The 13,115-nt window shown below is 39.7% G+C and overlaps 1 protein-coding gene across 1 annotated transcript; it reads left to right on the forward strand.

Moving 5' to 3' along the window:
- Positions 1-12,382, forward strand: LOC113187996 (lysine-specific demethylase 4D-like). Its single transcript, XM_077797315.1, is given in 2 exon segments — positions 1-22; positions 11,373-12,382. Coding segments are annotated over 2 exon segments (1,032 nt in total).
- The last annotated feature ends 733 nt before the right edge of the window (positions 12,383-13,115 follow it).

The following is a 13,115-nucleotide window of genomic DNA, read 5'->3' on the forward strand; positions in this document are numbered from 1 at the left end:
ATGGATGATGCAGAGAATCTGAGTGAGCTTCTTTACTTCATCCCCAAATTCCATCAGGGTGTTTGTCCATAATCAGCCTTTCCCTGGATCTTGCCACTGCCAAAGTGAGGCCCAGTAGCACCTCACAGCCCGACAAGTATCATATGCTCTGCTTCCCAGGCTACCACCAACCACTGCTCCTGAAGAAACTAAACCTTTTGACCAATTGAGTCTGATTGTTTTTATCCAGGGCAGGTTTTGTAACATTATTGCTGTTTAATAAATTTGTTATTTCTAATGTGTACCCACAAAATAAAGAGGGGAACTCTTAAAATATATTCTTCATATCAAAATTGTATGAAAATATATATATCTAAACAGGGTTTCAAGTAGATTGAAAAAAATATAATTGCCAAAACTGTACCAAGGAAAATGCAAACAAAGAAACCTCACTGGAGTCATGAATCTTAGTATTAGACAAACAGAATGAGACCAAACTATATAGAGGAAGTGTGTGTACTTTTTTTTCAAGTTGTAGATGGACACAAAATATCTTTATTTATTTTTATGTGGTGCTGAGAATCGAACCTAGTGCCTCACACATGCGAGGCAACCACTTTACCAATGGGCTACAGCCTTGGCCCTAGAAAAAGGGCATTTTTGAAAAAACAAATTGTAATTATTAATATATATGAATTGTGCAAATTAATGAGTTTTACTGTGATCTCTCCCGACATGAATATATTATTCTTTGATCATGTCTACTGTCTAGAAGGTTCTTCATAATACTAAAGAACTCTTTAAACACACATTACAATGAAAGTAAAGCAGTTATGAACGTCCATGAAACTCTTTCTTTCATTAAATATCAAAATATTTTTGTTGTAGTTAAGCATATGTAACATATAATTTATAACCATTTTAGTGACTATAAAAAACATTCTAATTATACAATCACCACAAACACTATCCATCTGCAGAAACTTTCCTCACCACAAAATGGTTCTCTACCCATTAGGCAATACTTTTTATTACACACTGCTCCAGTTGCCAGAATCCATGGATTCTGTATTAATTTGACTATTATGGCACCTACAACAACTGGAATGATACAGTATGTGTTGTTTTGTATCTGGTTTGTTTCACTTAGTATAATGTGCTCATCTACGTTGTAATATGTATCAGAATTTTCTACTTCTTCAACACTAGACACTGTCCCAGTCTGAATGTACGCAAAGTATTGTGTATCTATTCATCCATTGATGGATATTTGGTTTTTTTTCCACCTTTTGATTATTGTGAATAGTGCTGCATGAGCACTGATGTACAAAAATCTTTCAAAGTCCTTTATCAAAGCCATTTTTATCATCTTTTAGATTCAGTCTATATTCTTATTAAAATCATGCATGTATTGACCATATTTCTTGCTAAATAACTACAGTATAAACTTTTTATATAATCATTTCTTAATTTAAAAATTTATAGCTCAGCTTATTATTTTAGACTTAAAATTAACTCTGGCATTCCCCATGGGCATTGAGAGTCTGCTGAAAGCTACAGATCTTCCCTTTTAACAACTCTACACACATGAAAATCTATAAACATTTCAGGGAACTCTTGAGTCCCTTCTGTTTTATCGTAGGTGACAGGTTTATAATTCTAGTTTCTTCCCATATTTCCTCATTGTGAGGGTCTGAGGCTTTGGAGGAACACATTTCTTCTTCCCTTCATTAGTACAGCCTGGATATAGGTATGCTCCATGTCTTATTCTTACTGGTAGTCTCTCTAGACTCCATGTGGCTTTTCTGGGTGTAGTGGACAGGAGGCTGTACAGTGCCAGGAAGCTCTTCCCAAGCTTCACACACAAGTGTGAATCCCATTGCAAGTGGGATCCCATTGCATGGTGTGGGCTGGACTGTGTAGGGCTCCCCACTTGTGCTCTCAGAGGTTGCCAAGGTTCTGAATGTAACCAGAGCAGGTGGGGTGTGCTTGTAGGAGAATGTAGTCAGGAATGTCCCAGAATCATGCACAGGGATCAGTCTGTGCTTGGTTAAAGGGTATTCCTCATAATTTTCATGCTAAGCTTGTGTTTCTAGGATTGATGGAGCAGTAAGTGTTGCCTTTGTGACCTAGAGGGAATTGTATGGTGCAAATGCAGAGGAGAGTTCTGGAGAACACAGAAATGTCATTGCTTTTTTCTCACTGGGGATATGCTCCCTAGGATGCAAGTGTCTCAAATGGGACACTTAGTCACGGAATGCTTCACAGAGCAGAATACATTTTTGAGTCCCTTAAGGTCCAGAGCAGGATTTTCCACTTTCAGGAATCCATATGTGCAACAGGCCTAATGCAGAGCAGGGTGATTGTGTTTTCTTAGGAACAGAGAGGAAGCTCATTTGTGTCTGGGGCATAGAAAGAAAGAAGAGGCAGGGCCAGAGTATGTGGGCCTTGTGTCTCATGGTAAGTGTTTGATTCTTTCACAACTTGAAAGGAGAAGGCATTAGAAGTTGAAAACAGCAGTTGACATGATATGATTTCCAAATTTCAATAATCAGCTTAGTCGTGTGAAAAATGTGGGGGCTGGAGTAGCAGCTAGACCATCTAGATAATACAAGTGAGAGTAATGCTAACTTAGACTTTATTGGTAGTGTTGAAAATGCACACAGTGGACAAATGCAGAATGTATTTTTGAAGTTGAAAGTGCTAGTTTGGATAGAGAAAGAAATATTTCAGAGAAGCAAGCCCCCTCTCCTCAGTAACAGCCATCCTTACTCCTCCCCACAGAATTTCAGTAAAGCTCTAGAATTGAAGACAAGAGTAATAAAAAGTTGATACATGTTTGAGATCCTGAGTAAAGGCAACAAAACCCCATATCTTCATCCCTATCTCATCCAGGTGGGCAATTCTGTCTTTCCTAATGTTACAAGAGATGGAAAACAAGGCTGAGAGACTGAACTCAGGAAATCTGGGAACAGAGGAGGATGGGAGTGAAATGCCGGACTGAGAAGGAGAGTAAGTTAATATTGAGATGGTGGGATCACAAGATGGAAGCTCACTGTATTTACTTGGCAGGGAGCAGCCCTAGGGGGCTTCTGGGCCTACAGAAGATCTCATATGGACTTATATCTGATAAGGACTGAGAGATGGAGGCTTTTATTGCTTCAGATGAAGTTTTATTGCCCCTGGTGTGTAGGGACCCAGGTTTCAGCTCCCAGTTCCTACAGCTGTGGAGAGATGCCTCACCCAAGGCCATGGCTCTTCTCAGGGAAGCCCATGTCCAATGACTGCTCCATGCTGAGACATGAAAGTTTGGCCACAGTGCTCCACCTGGGACAACTCTGAAGGGCCAGTTCAGCTCAGAGTTCCTTGCAGGATTGGCTGAGACTGTCTTTGGGCCTGAACCTGAGCTCAACTCTTCCTGCTGCTCAACCCTGCCTCATTCCCCTCCCTTTCCCCTGGCCATGTGTACACCAATGGCATTTCTAAATAAATGCCCTCAGTGCTGAGCTCTTGAAGTCTGCTCCTAGGGCAAGAAACTAGAACACCACTCTAGGTCTTGATTGAGAAAGTGAAGATCTGTGCCCCCTGCTGACATTATAATCCTTCATTGCAAGGTTGTTCAGGGATGTGAGGAATTAGAAAATGCCAGATGATAATCTCTGCTTCCAATTCATGAACTTTTGTTGTAACTCCTGGAGAAAACAGATACCTCTGAGTACTAAAAGTCACAAGGATATTAGGCAAGTGTTGTGCTCTAGGCATGATAATTCCAAGATCTACCCCTAGATTTAGTGGAAGTACCTCTCTGAGAGGAATAATACCATATTTGGGGCAATGGACACACTTGTGTGTCCCAAGCTTGTGGCAATTGACAGTCATACAACCTCTTTGAAAAACTGTCATTTTCTTATAAAGCTAAGTACACAAGTGACCCTAGAAAATATGTTCCTATAGGTATTTACCAAATTGAGAAAATCGAGCTCTGTGTGAACAATTCAAATGTCTCTGAACAGATGAATGGGAAAAATAATAGTTTATTGAAATATTCTTCATTAGATGAATGGATAAAGAAAAGGTGGTATTCATACACAGCCATCAGGCACTACTCAGACATAAAGAATAATGACTTTTTGTATGAGAAGTGGAAGCTACTCCACAATAAGTGTGGGGGGGGCGGAATAATAAAAACATAATAGAAGCATCAGTGGAGTAGACAAAGGATAATGAAGAGAAGAGAGGTAAGATGGGGTATGGAAAGACAATGAATTGATTTTTACCTAATTTTCTATGTACATGTATGAATACTCAACAGTGAATGTCACCATCATGTACATCCAAAAGACACTAATTTTAAAAAATCAGTAAGTAGCAAAAAGATTAGTAGAGAACCGGAAAGGAATGGGGGAGGGACGAGGGTACAGGAAGAGGAAGTACTGACGACTGAACTAGAACAAATTATTTCATGCACTTATAAGTATGTCAAGATAAATTCCATTATTATGTATAACTCAAAAGAACCAGTAAAATAAAAACATGATAAAAAAGAAATGTTACCTGTCAATCTAATAGAATAAACTGCTGTTTATGCTATAATCAATAGAAGCCATTTCCAAGAGGAAAAAAGATTATGGTACTAGGGCTCAGGTTGTGGCTCAGTGGTTGAGTGCTTCCTTGGCACATGTGAGACACTGGGTTTGGTTCTCAGCACCACATATAAATGAATGAATAAGTAAAGATTCATTGACAATTATATATATATATATAATTGTCAATGAATATATATATATATATATATATATATATATTTTAAAAGATTATGATTCCATTTATATTCCTTCCATGAATGGGCCAAACTTATCTGCAGTCATAGAAGCTAGTCAGTGGTTGCTTCTATTGGGGAGTGGGGACTGATTAGGAAGGTCTAGGGAGGAGAGAATAGTATAGGTCGGTTGCTGAATCATCCAACATCGTTTTGGGGTGACGACTGCATATTGTACTCATTTTTGATACTCACTGAAGACCTAAGATTCATGCATTTATTGCATTCTGAAGCAAACTGAGTAGTAGAAAGGATAATAGCAGAGAAAAAGTGAGAACTGTCTCAAAAATTTCATAAAGCTGAGTTCCTAGGTTAGTGGAAGAAAAAATCGAAAGCAGCCCAATCCACAAAACCAGCTGGGGATGAGAATTTACGACACCTAGTATGCCACTGGAGTTGGGAGTGAAATTGAGAAGTGCAAGAGGTTTTGTTGAAAATTTATTTGCAAAGTTAGTAGTTGGTGGTTCAGCTCCATCAAATGATCATCCCAGCAAGGCCTTTACAGTGATCTCGGTAGAAGGCCAGATGTTCTTGTTTTCCAAGTGAGAAATGGTAATTTTAAAATTTAGTGGTAGAATTAGATGGTGGATATGGCAATGCAGAGAAATTTTGGAATTCCGAAAAGTGTCTCTTAAGGCAGTAGCCTTGGCTGGTGTTCCTGTTTTGAAAACAGATGCTGATTTTTTGTCATCATCTTTCAGTAATATCACACTTTCTTCCCAGATGGATAGATGCTGTGAGAAGTCTTTGCTTTAAAAAAAATTGGGGGGAGGGGGAGATCTGAAGGACAAAAACATGAGCACACAACTCATTTGTTGAAAACACTGTTTCCATGGCACTCCTATATTTTTATCTGTAGCATTCATTAGTGTTTATTCTCTTGCCCTATAAGTACAAAGAAAGGCATATTAAACCAATTTCTAAATTAGTCTTCTAGAGATTCAAGAAGTGTAGGAGATACTTCAAGAAATGTTATTCAGAATTTTAAGTTACTTGTTGTTGGCACACTCAATCTGAACACACTCAATTTGGAGCATTCTTCTGAGTAACACACACCCATATCTACCTGGTATGGCTTGGATATAAGGTGTCCCCCAAAAGCACATGTGTGGGAGGAGAAATGACCAAATATAGCTTTCACCTACTAATCAGTGAATTAATCCCCTGATAGGGATTAACTGACTAGTAACTGAAGTGGTAGGATGTGGCTGGAGGTGGTGGGAATTAGGGCGTGGCTTTGGCATATACATCTGAATCTGGAGAGTGGAGTCTCTCTCTGCTTCTGGATCACCATGATGTGAGCTGCTTCCCTCTGCCACACTATTCCACTAAGATGTTCAGCCTTACCTTGAGCCCTGAGGAATGGAGCCTGCCTTCTATGAACTAAGACCTCTGAAACCGTGAGCCCTCAAATAAACTCTTCCTTTTCTAGAATTGTTCTGTTCAGATCATTTAGTCACAGCAGTGAAAAAGCTCACTACAACACTACCTGTTTGTCCATGTTCAATAAGTTTTTCTTATACTCTATTTTGTAAAATCAAGAGACATTGATTAAGAATACCTTATATACAGATAAGTGTAGAACTCTCTTTGTTCTCTCTACTTTTAGGCTTTTCTTCACTTCTAAGAAATAATGAGTTCTGTGTATCTTCACTGTTATAACCATAAGTCTGCACACAAAAGTAGTATGTCATTTATGTTTCACCCACTGTGTCATCTTTTTAGAACACTCATTGTACAAAATCTAAGCCTACTGCTACACACACAGATCCTGGCAACTTCAAGGGTCAATGGGCAATTTTTATTCTATCCCTTCCTCTGCTGTTGGACAAATGGATTACTTTTGCATTGTTTTTTGGTTGTTGTTCTATGGATTGAAACCAGTGGCCCTGAATCATGGAGCCATATCCTCAGCCATTTTTATTTTTTCTTTTGAGAGAGGGTCTCTCTAAGTTGCTTAGGGTCTCACTAAGTTATTGAGGGTACTCTGAACTTTCAATCCTTCTGCTTGGGCCTCCCAAGCCACAAGATTGCAGGTGTACACCACCATGCCCAGCTACTTGCACAACTTAGCTACCTCATACAGTACTTCACTGAATGTCTTCATACTCAGAAATAGATTCAATGAGTTGTATTTATGTTTACTTTCAACTTTTCTGGGGACAGCTAGATTGGTTCTCAATTTCTATCTCCATTAGTACTCTGTATCATCACACCTATTAATTTTTCCTATGTCAGTAAAAAGTACTGTCTCATGCATTTATTAGTGATTAGTGATCTTATTATTAGTTTATTAGTGATCTTAAACATCTCCACATATATTTTGGCCCTTTGGATTTCTTCTGTTTTGTATGGTCTGTTCTAGGACTTTGCTAACTTTTTTGAGTTGACTATTTTTTAAAAATCAATCTGTAGTCATTTTTTAATGTTATTATTATTTTTTGAAGTACTAAGGTTGGAACCCAGGAATTCTTTGCCACTGAGATATACTTCCCAGACCTTTTTATTTTTATTTTTGAGACAGGATCTCACTAAGTTGTTCAGTCTTGGGTAGAAATCGTGATCCTCCTGCCTTCAGTCTCCTGAGAAGCTGGATTACAGGCATGTGGCACTGTGCCTGACTTCATTTTAGGACACTAATTCATTTTCTCCTTCACATACCCATGGTCTCTCTTTCTCTCTGGTACCAGGGATTGAACCCAGGTGTGCTTAAGAAGACAGGGTCTTGCTAAATTGCTTAGGGCCTTGCTAAATTGCTGAGACTGGATTTGAACTTGTGGATCCTCCTGATTCAGCCTGCCAAGCCACTGGGATTATTGGCCAGGCCAAGCTCCATAGTCTTGAACCTTTAGAACTGTGAGCTGAACAAACTTCTTCAAAAATTATCAAGCCTCAGGAATTTTGTTGTACCATTGTAATTGTGGTCCATTTCATGCTTTGAATATAGCCCTTGCTGCTCTGCCATCGAGGCTTATTTTAAAATGCACATGTTTTTCTTTTCCTCTTCTCCCTCTCACCCTCCCTTACCTGGGAGCAGAAAACTAGATTATCCTTTCCCATCCCAGGCCAAATTATCTGTCTTTAGCACAGGCCCACGACAGGAAGGAGAGGGAACCAGAAGATCTAGAAAGTGACTATCTTCAAAATTAGCAAATAAATTTCAGTACCCATCAGGGCAAACCTGGGATCCCCTGTCAGGGAACCCCTAGAATGTAGAGCTTGAGTAGCTTCTTGAAGAACTTTCTTGGACCCCTTATGGGCAGAATCACAGTCTCTGGGACAGGAGTCCCTTTTGCCTTCCCTTTGCTAGCAAAGCAATAAACCTTTTTCCTTATTCTTAAGCCTGTATCTTCCTTATTAAATTTGCACTAGGGACAGGCATTGGTAACAGCAACACAAAACAGACTAAGACCCTGGCCTGTCTATTTTGTACATACATGTATTTGTCCACTTAAACTCAGATATCACAATTTGATAAGTGAAAAGTCACTTTCTTTAAAGGGAAATCAACTGTGAGATTCTTTTTTTGTATATCTGATATCTTATTTGGATATCATGTCACTAATGTCTCCATGACTCTATTTCCTCATCTGAAAATTGAGTTCATAAGATTTTCCTTGTAAGTTATTGTGAGGATTAAATCAGTGATTTTTCGAAGAGAAATTAAACAGTGTCTGGCATTTGAAAGTCACCACATAAAACATATGTTCTTTTTTTATGTACTCTCATTAGTAATCAGAGAAACATAGACCTTATTGGGATACCACTATGCCTTTGCCCGACAGCTGAACCCTAGGATTTTTACCTAGGATTTGCAGAGGTGAAGAGCAATGAGCACCCTCATACAGAGCTAGTGGGTGTGATTTGATACTAGGGAGGATTGAACTGAGGGATGCTCTACCACTGAGTTCCATCAAAGCTGGCCTCAAACTTGCAATCTTCCAGCCTCAGCCTCCCCAGTTGCTAGGATTACAGGTGTGCACCACCATACCAGTTATTTTAGCTATTTTTAGTAATATTTTGATTATAACTGATGAGGGACTTCCTTTCACCAAAAGGCATGATACAGGAAGGTAAAGACAAACCAAGGAGTGTGAATAGATATTGTAATACTCATATCCAATAAAAAGCTATATTATCAAGTACATAAAGAGCTATTACAATTGTCTCTCTGTATTCATGGGTTCCACTGCATCTACGGATTCAAGCAATCATGGAATAAAATTATTTTTAAAAAATTAAATCTGTACTGAACATGTACTCTTGACACTCCCTAAACAATAGAGTATAACAACTGCCTCCATTGCATTTACATTGTATTAGGTATTATAAATAATCTAGACATGATTTAAAGTATATCAGAAGACACATGTAAGTTATATGCAAATACTACACCATTTTATATAAGGGACATGGACATTCATGGATGTCCATATCTTCAGGGAGTTCTTGGAACCAGTTCCCCCACCCCAGATACTAAGAGATAACTGTACAAAAAAAGAGAACCCAGATTCCTGATATTTACCTATGATTTTCAGAGGTGAAAAGCAATGAGCACCCTCATGCAGAGCTAGTGGGTGTGTAATATGGTAAAAAACTGTTGAAAAGCAGTTTGAATGATAGTTTGCATTCATGTTCTATGAACAAGAGATCCATTCATTAATATGAGTCCACATGAACACCTGTATACAGTATACAAAGTTCAATAATGATCCTTTTTATTGGTTCTTTGTAGTAATCCATAACATTAGGATTTATTTTGACATAATTATAACCACATTGAATATAATTTGTTCTAATCCAGCTCTGGTACTTCCCCTTTCTCTTCCCTCCCCTCTCCTCTTCTTCTCTTCTCTCTACTCTACTGAGCCTTCAGCTATTTACATATAGGGATCTTTTTAAAAAATTATTATCTTATGGATATACATGATGGTGAGATTTACTGTGGTATATTCATATGTGTACACAGGAAAGCTATGTCAGATCCACTCCACTGTCTTTCCCTACAAGGATCCCTCTTCCCTTCCTTTTATTCTCCTTTGTCTATTCCACTTAATTTTCTTCTATTATTTTTTTTTAACCCTCCCTCTCCTTATTTTGGATTAGCTTCCACTTATCAAAGTGGAAAATAAGCTACCCCTCACAAACTTTAAAAAGTGGAAGCTCATCAAACTTTGACTTTCGGAGACTGGCTTATTTCACTTAGCATGATATTATTCAGTTCCATCCATTCACTGGCAAATATAATAAATTCCTTCTTTTTTACAATGGAGTAATATTCCATTGTGTAAATGTAGCAATTCATCTGCCTTCAGAGCTTTTCTATTGTGGATTATGGTGCTATAAACACTGATGTGGCTAGGTCACTGTAGGTAGTATGCTGATTATAAATCTTCTGGATATACCAAGGAGTGGGATAGCTGGGTCATATGGTGGTTCCATTCCTAGTTTTTGGAGGAATCTCCATACTGCATTCCAGTGTGGTCCTACCAGTTTGTAGTCCCATTAATAATGTATGAGTGTACCCTTTTCCTACATCTTCGATAACATTTATTGTCACTTGTACACTTGATAATTACCATTCTGACTAGAGAAGAAATATCAGTATAGTTTTTATTTGCATTCTCTAATTGCTAGAGATGTTGAATATTTTTTGATATATTTGCTGACTTTTCATATTTCTTCTTTTGAGAAATATCTACTTAGTTCCTTTGCCCATTTATTTGTTGGGTCATTTTTTTTTGGTATTAACTTCTTTGAATATATTCTGGATATGAATGCTCCAAGGAGCAGGTGGCAAAGATTTTCTCTCATTCTGTAGGCTCTCTTCACACTCTTAATTGTTTCTTTTGCTGTGAAGAAGATTTTAATTTGATGGCATCCTACTTATTGATTTTACTTCTTGAACTTTAGGAGTCTTGTGAAGGAAGTCAGTTCCTGAGCCAACATGTTGGAGTTCTGGGCATACATTTTTTCTAGCAGGTGCAAGGGTTCTGGTCCTAGGTCTTTGATCCACGTTGAATTGACGTTTGTGCAGGGTGAGAGATAAGGAATCAATTTCATTTTTTCTACATATGGATTTACAGTTTTCCCAGCACCACTTGTTAAAAAGGCTATCTTTCTCCAACATATGTTTTTGGCACCTTTGTCTAGTATCAGATAACTTATTTTCTATTCTGTATTTTCTTAAGGTTTAAAGTTTAAAACTTCTTAACAACACCTGGAACAGTGGAGCCAGCAGCTATTCATGCATGCAGGCCTGAGATTTAGAACAGATATCAAAGACAGTGCAAGCCCCCACTGAAGACACTCATCTAGCTGCAGGCTGAACCAGTACTCGGATTGGAGTACCTGCTCAATTGGAGATACTCTGTGTTCTTTGGGCAGAACACTCTGAACAGGATGGAATTACTGTGGTGTTAGCAAGTCTGGGACATTACTTAAAAATCGAGCCTGCCTCCACATATAAGTCAAAACATTAAAAAAAATAAAGGGGAAAGATATAACTCCCAAACATTCTCAATAATCCCTAATATACCTGAGGTTTTCAAGTTTGCAATTGAGTATATTGCAGATATAAAGTCTGCTCACTCTGGTACCCAGACAAGAAGTTGCACCATTATGACATTCCACCCAACCATGGAAGAATTCTCAGATTTCAACAATTATATTGCCTACATGGAATACCAAGGGGCACACAGAGCTGGCCTGGCCAAGGTAATTCCACCCAAGGAATGGAGAGCCAGGCAGTCCTATGATGATGTCAGTGTCATCGTAATAGTCACTCCCCTGCAGCAGGTGGTCTCTGGGAAGGCAGGTATGTTCACTCAATACCACAAAAAGAAGAAAGCCATGATGGTGAGAGAGTATCACGTCCTGGCAGACAGTGAAAAGTATAGAAATCCCCCACACCTGAATTTTGAAGATCTAGAGAGAAAGTACTGGAAGAACTGCCTCGATGACTCACCAATTTATGGTGCTGACATCAGTGGCTCCTTATTTGATGAGAACACTAAAGAGTGGAACCTGGGACACCTGGGAACCATTCTGGACCTGTTGGAACAGGAATGTGGAGTTGTCATTGAGGGTGTCAACAGGCCCTACCTGTACTTTGGCATGTGGAAGACCACTTTTACATGGCACACGGAGGACATGGACCTTTACAGCATCAACTACTTGCACTTTGGGGAGCCCTAAACCTGGTACTCAGTGCCCCCTGAACATGGGCAGCTCCTGGAGCTATTATATTGCCAAAAGCTTTTCCCGGGCAGTTCCCAGTGCTGTGAGGCCTTCCTGAGGCACAAAGTGGCCCTCATCTCGCCTACAGTCCTCCATGAGAATGGCATTCCCTTCAACCGCATGACTCAGGAGGCTGGTGAGTTCATGGTGACATTTCCCTATGGCTACCATGCTGGCTTCAACCATGGCTTCAATTTTGTGGAGGTCATCAATTTCGCCGCTCTGCAATGGTTTAATTATGGCAAAGCAGTGTCTCAGTGCAGCTGTGGGAAGTTCAGGGTCAGCTTCTCCATGGATGCCTTTGTGAGCACCCTGCAACCTGAGTGCTATGAGCTGTGGAAATGAGGGCAAGACAGGGCGGTAGTGGATCACTCTGAGTCCAGGAAGCTGCTAAGCCAGAGCTGCTGACCACAGAGAGGACTGGATGCTCTTAAGAGATACTTTTAGTCTCTAGATGCTTACTGTTTCTGGAGAACTATGCTGGCCGGCAGCTCTTGAGTGTACTTGTAAGCCCACGGTCCTAGTGCCCCTCCTCAATCTACAGAGCTGATGTAAAGCCTGGTACAGTTATTAATTCACCTGCTGCCTGTTGTGGCCCTGTCAAAGAAATGCTGTCCATCCACGGTGACTCTTCACGGTTCAACTGGTAGATGTGGTCATCATGGTTGTGATCTTTGCAAAGTGGGACTCACTTTGTTAGACAACCTCCTAGACTCTAATCAAGAGTCACCTTTTGATCTACACCAAGAGAACAGCTTGCAACCCAGAGCCTCAGTGCCTGCCTTTGGATGGCATTTACACAGTCTGTAAGACCTGGTCTCATATTTCTGCCATGGTTCCTGGATTCTGCTGTGCCCCTGATCTTCAACCCTTGGGGCCCCTCCTGGTTCCTGATGCACCCTGGCCCATGCTTGCTCTCTCTGGACAACAGTACCATGTTGTCTCCCTGAAATTGTCCCGCGGACTGCTTCCAACATTATTATGCCTTTTAGAAGGCTCTTCAGGGCTACTGTTGGGTACTAAAAGATCACTGTGAACCTGGCAGAAGGTGTAGTGTTGAACCACTATTCCTCTAGGA

The sequence above is a fragment of the Urocitellus parryii genome, chromosome 4 (genome assembly GCF_045843805.1).
Source record: "Urocitellus parryii isolate mUroPar1 chromosome 4, mUroPar1.hap1, whole genome shotgun sequence".
Taxonomy (NCBI): Eukaryota; Metazoa; Chordata; class Mammalia; order Rodentia; family Sciuridae; genus Urocitellus; species Urocitellus parryii.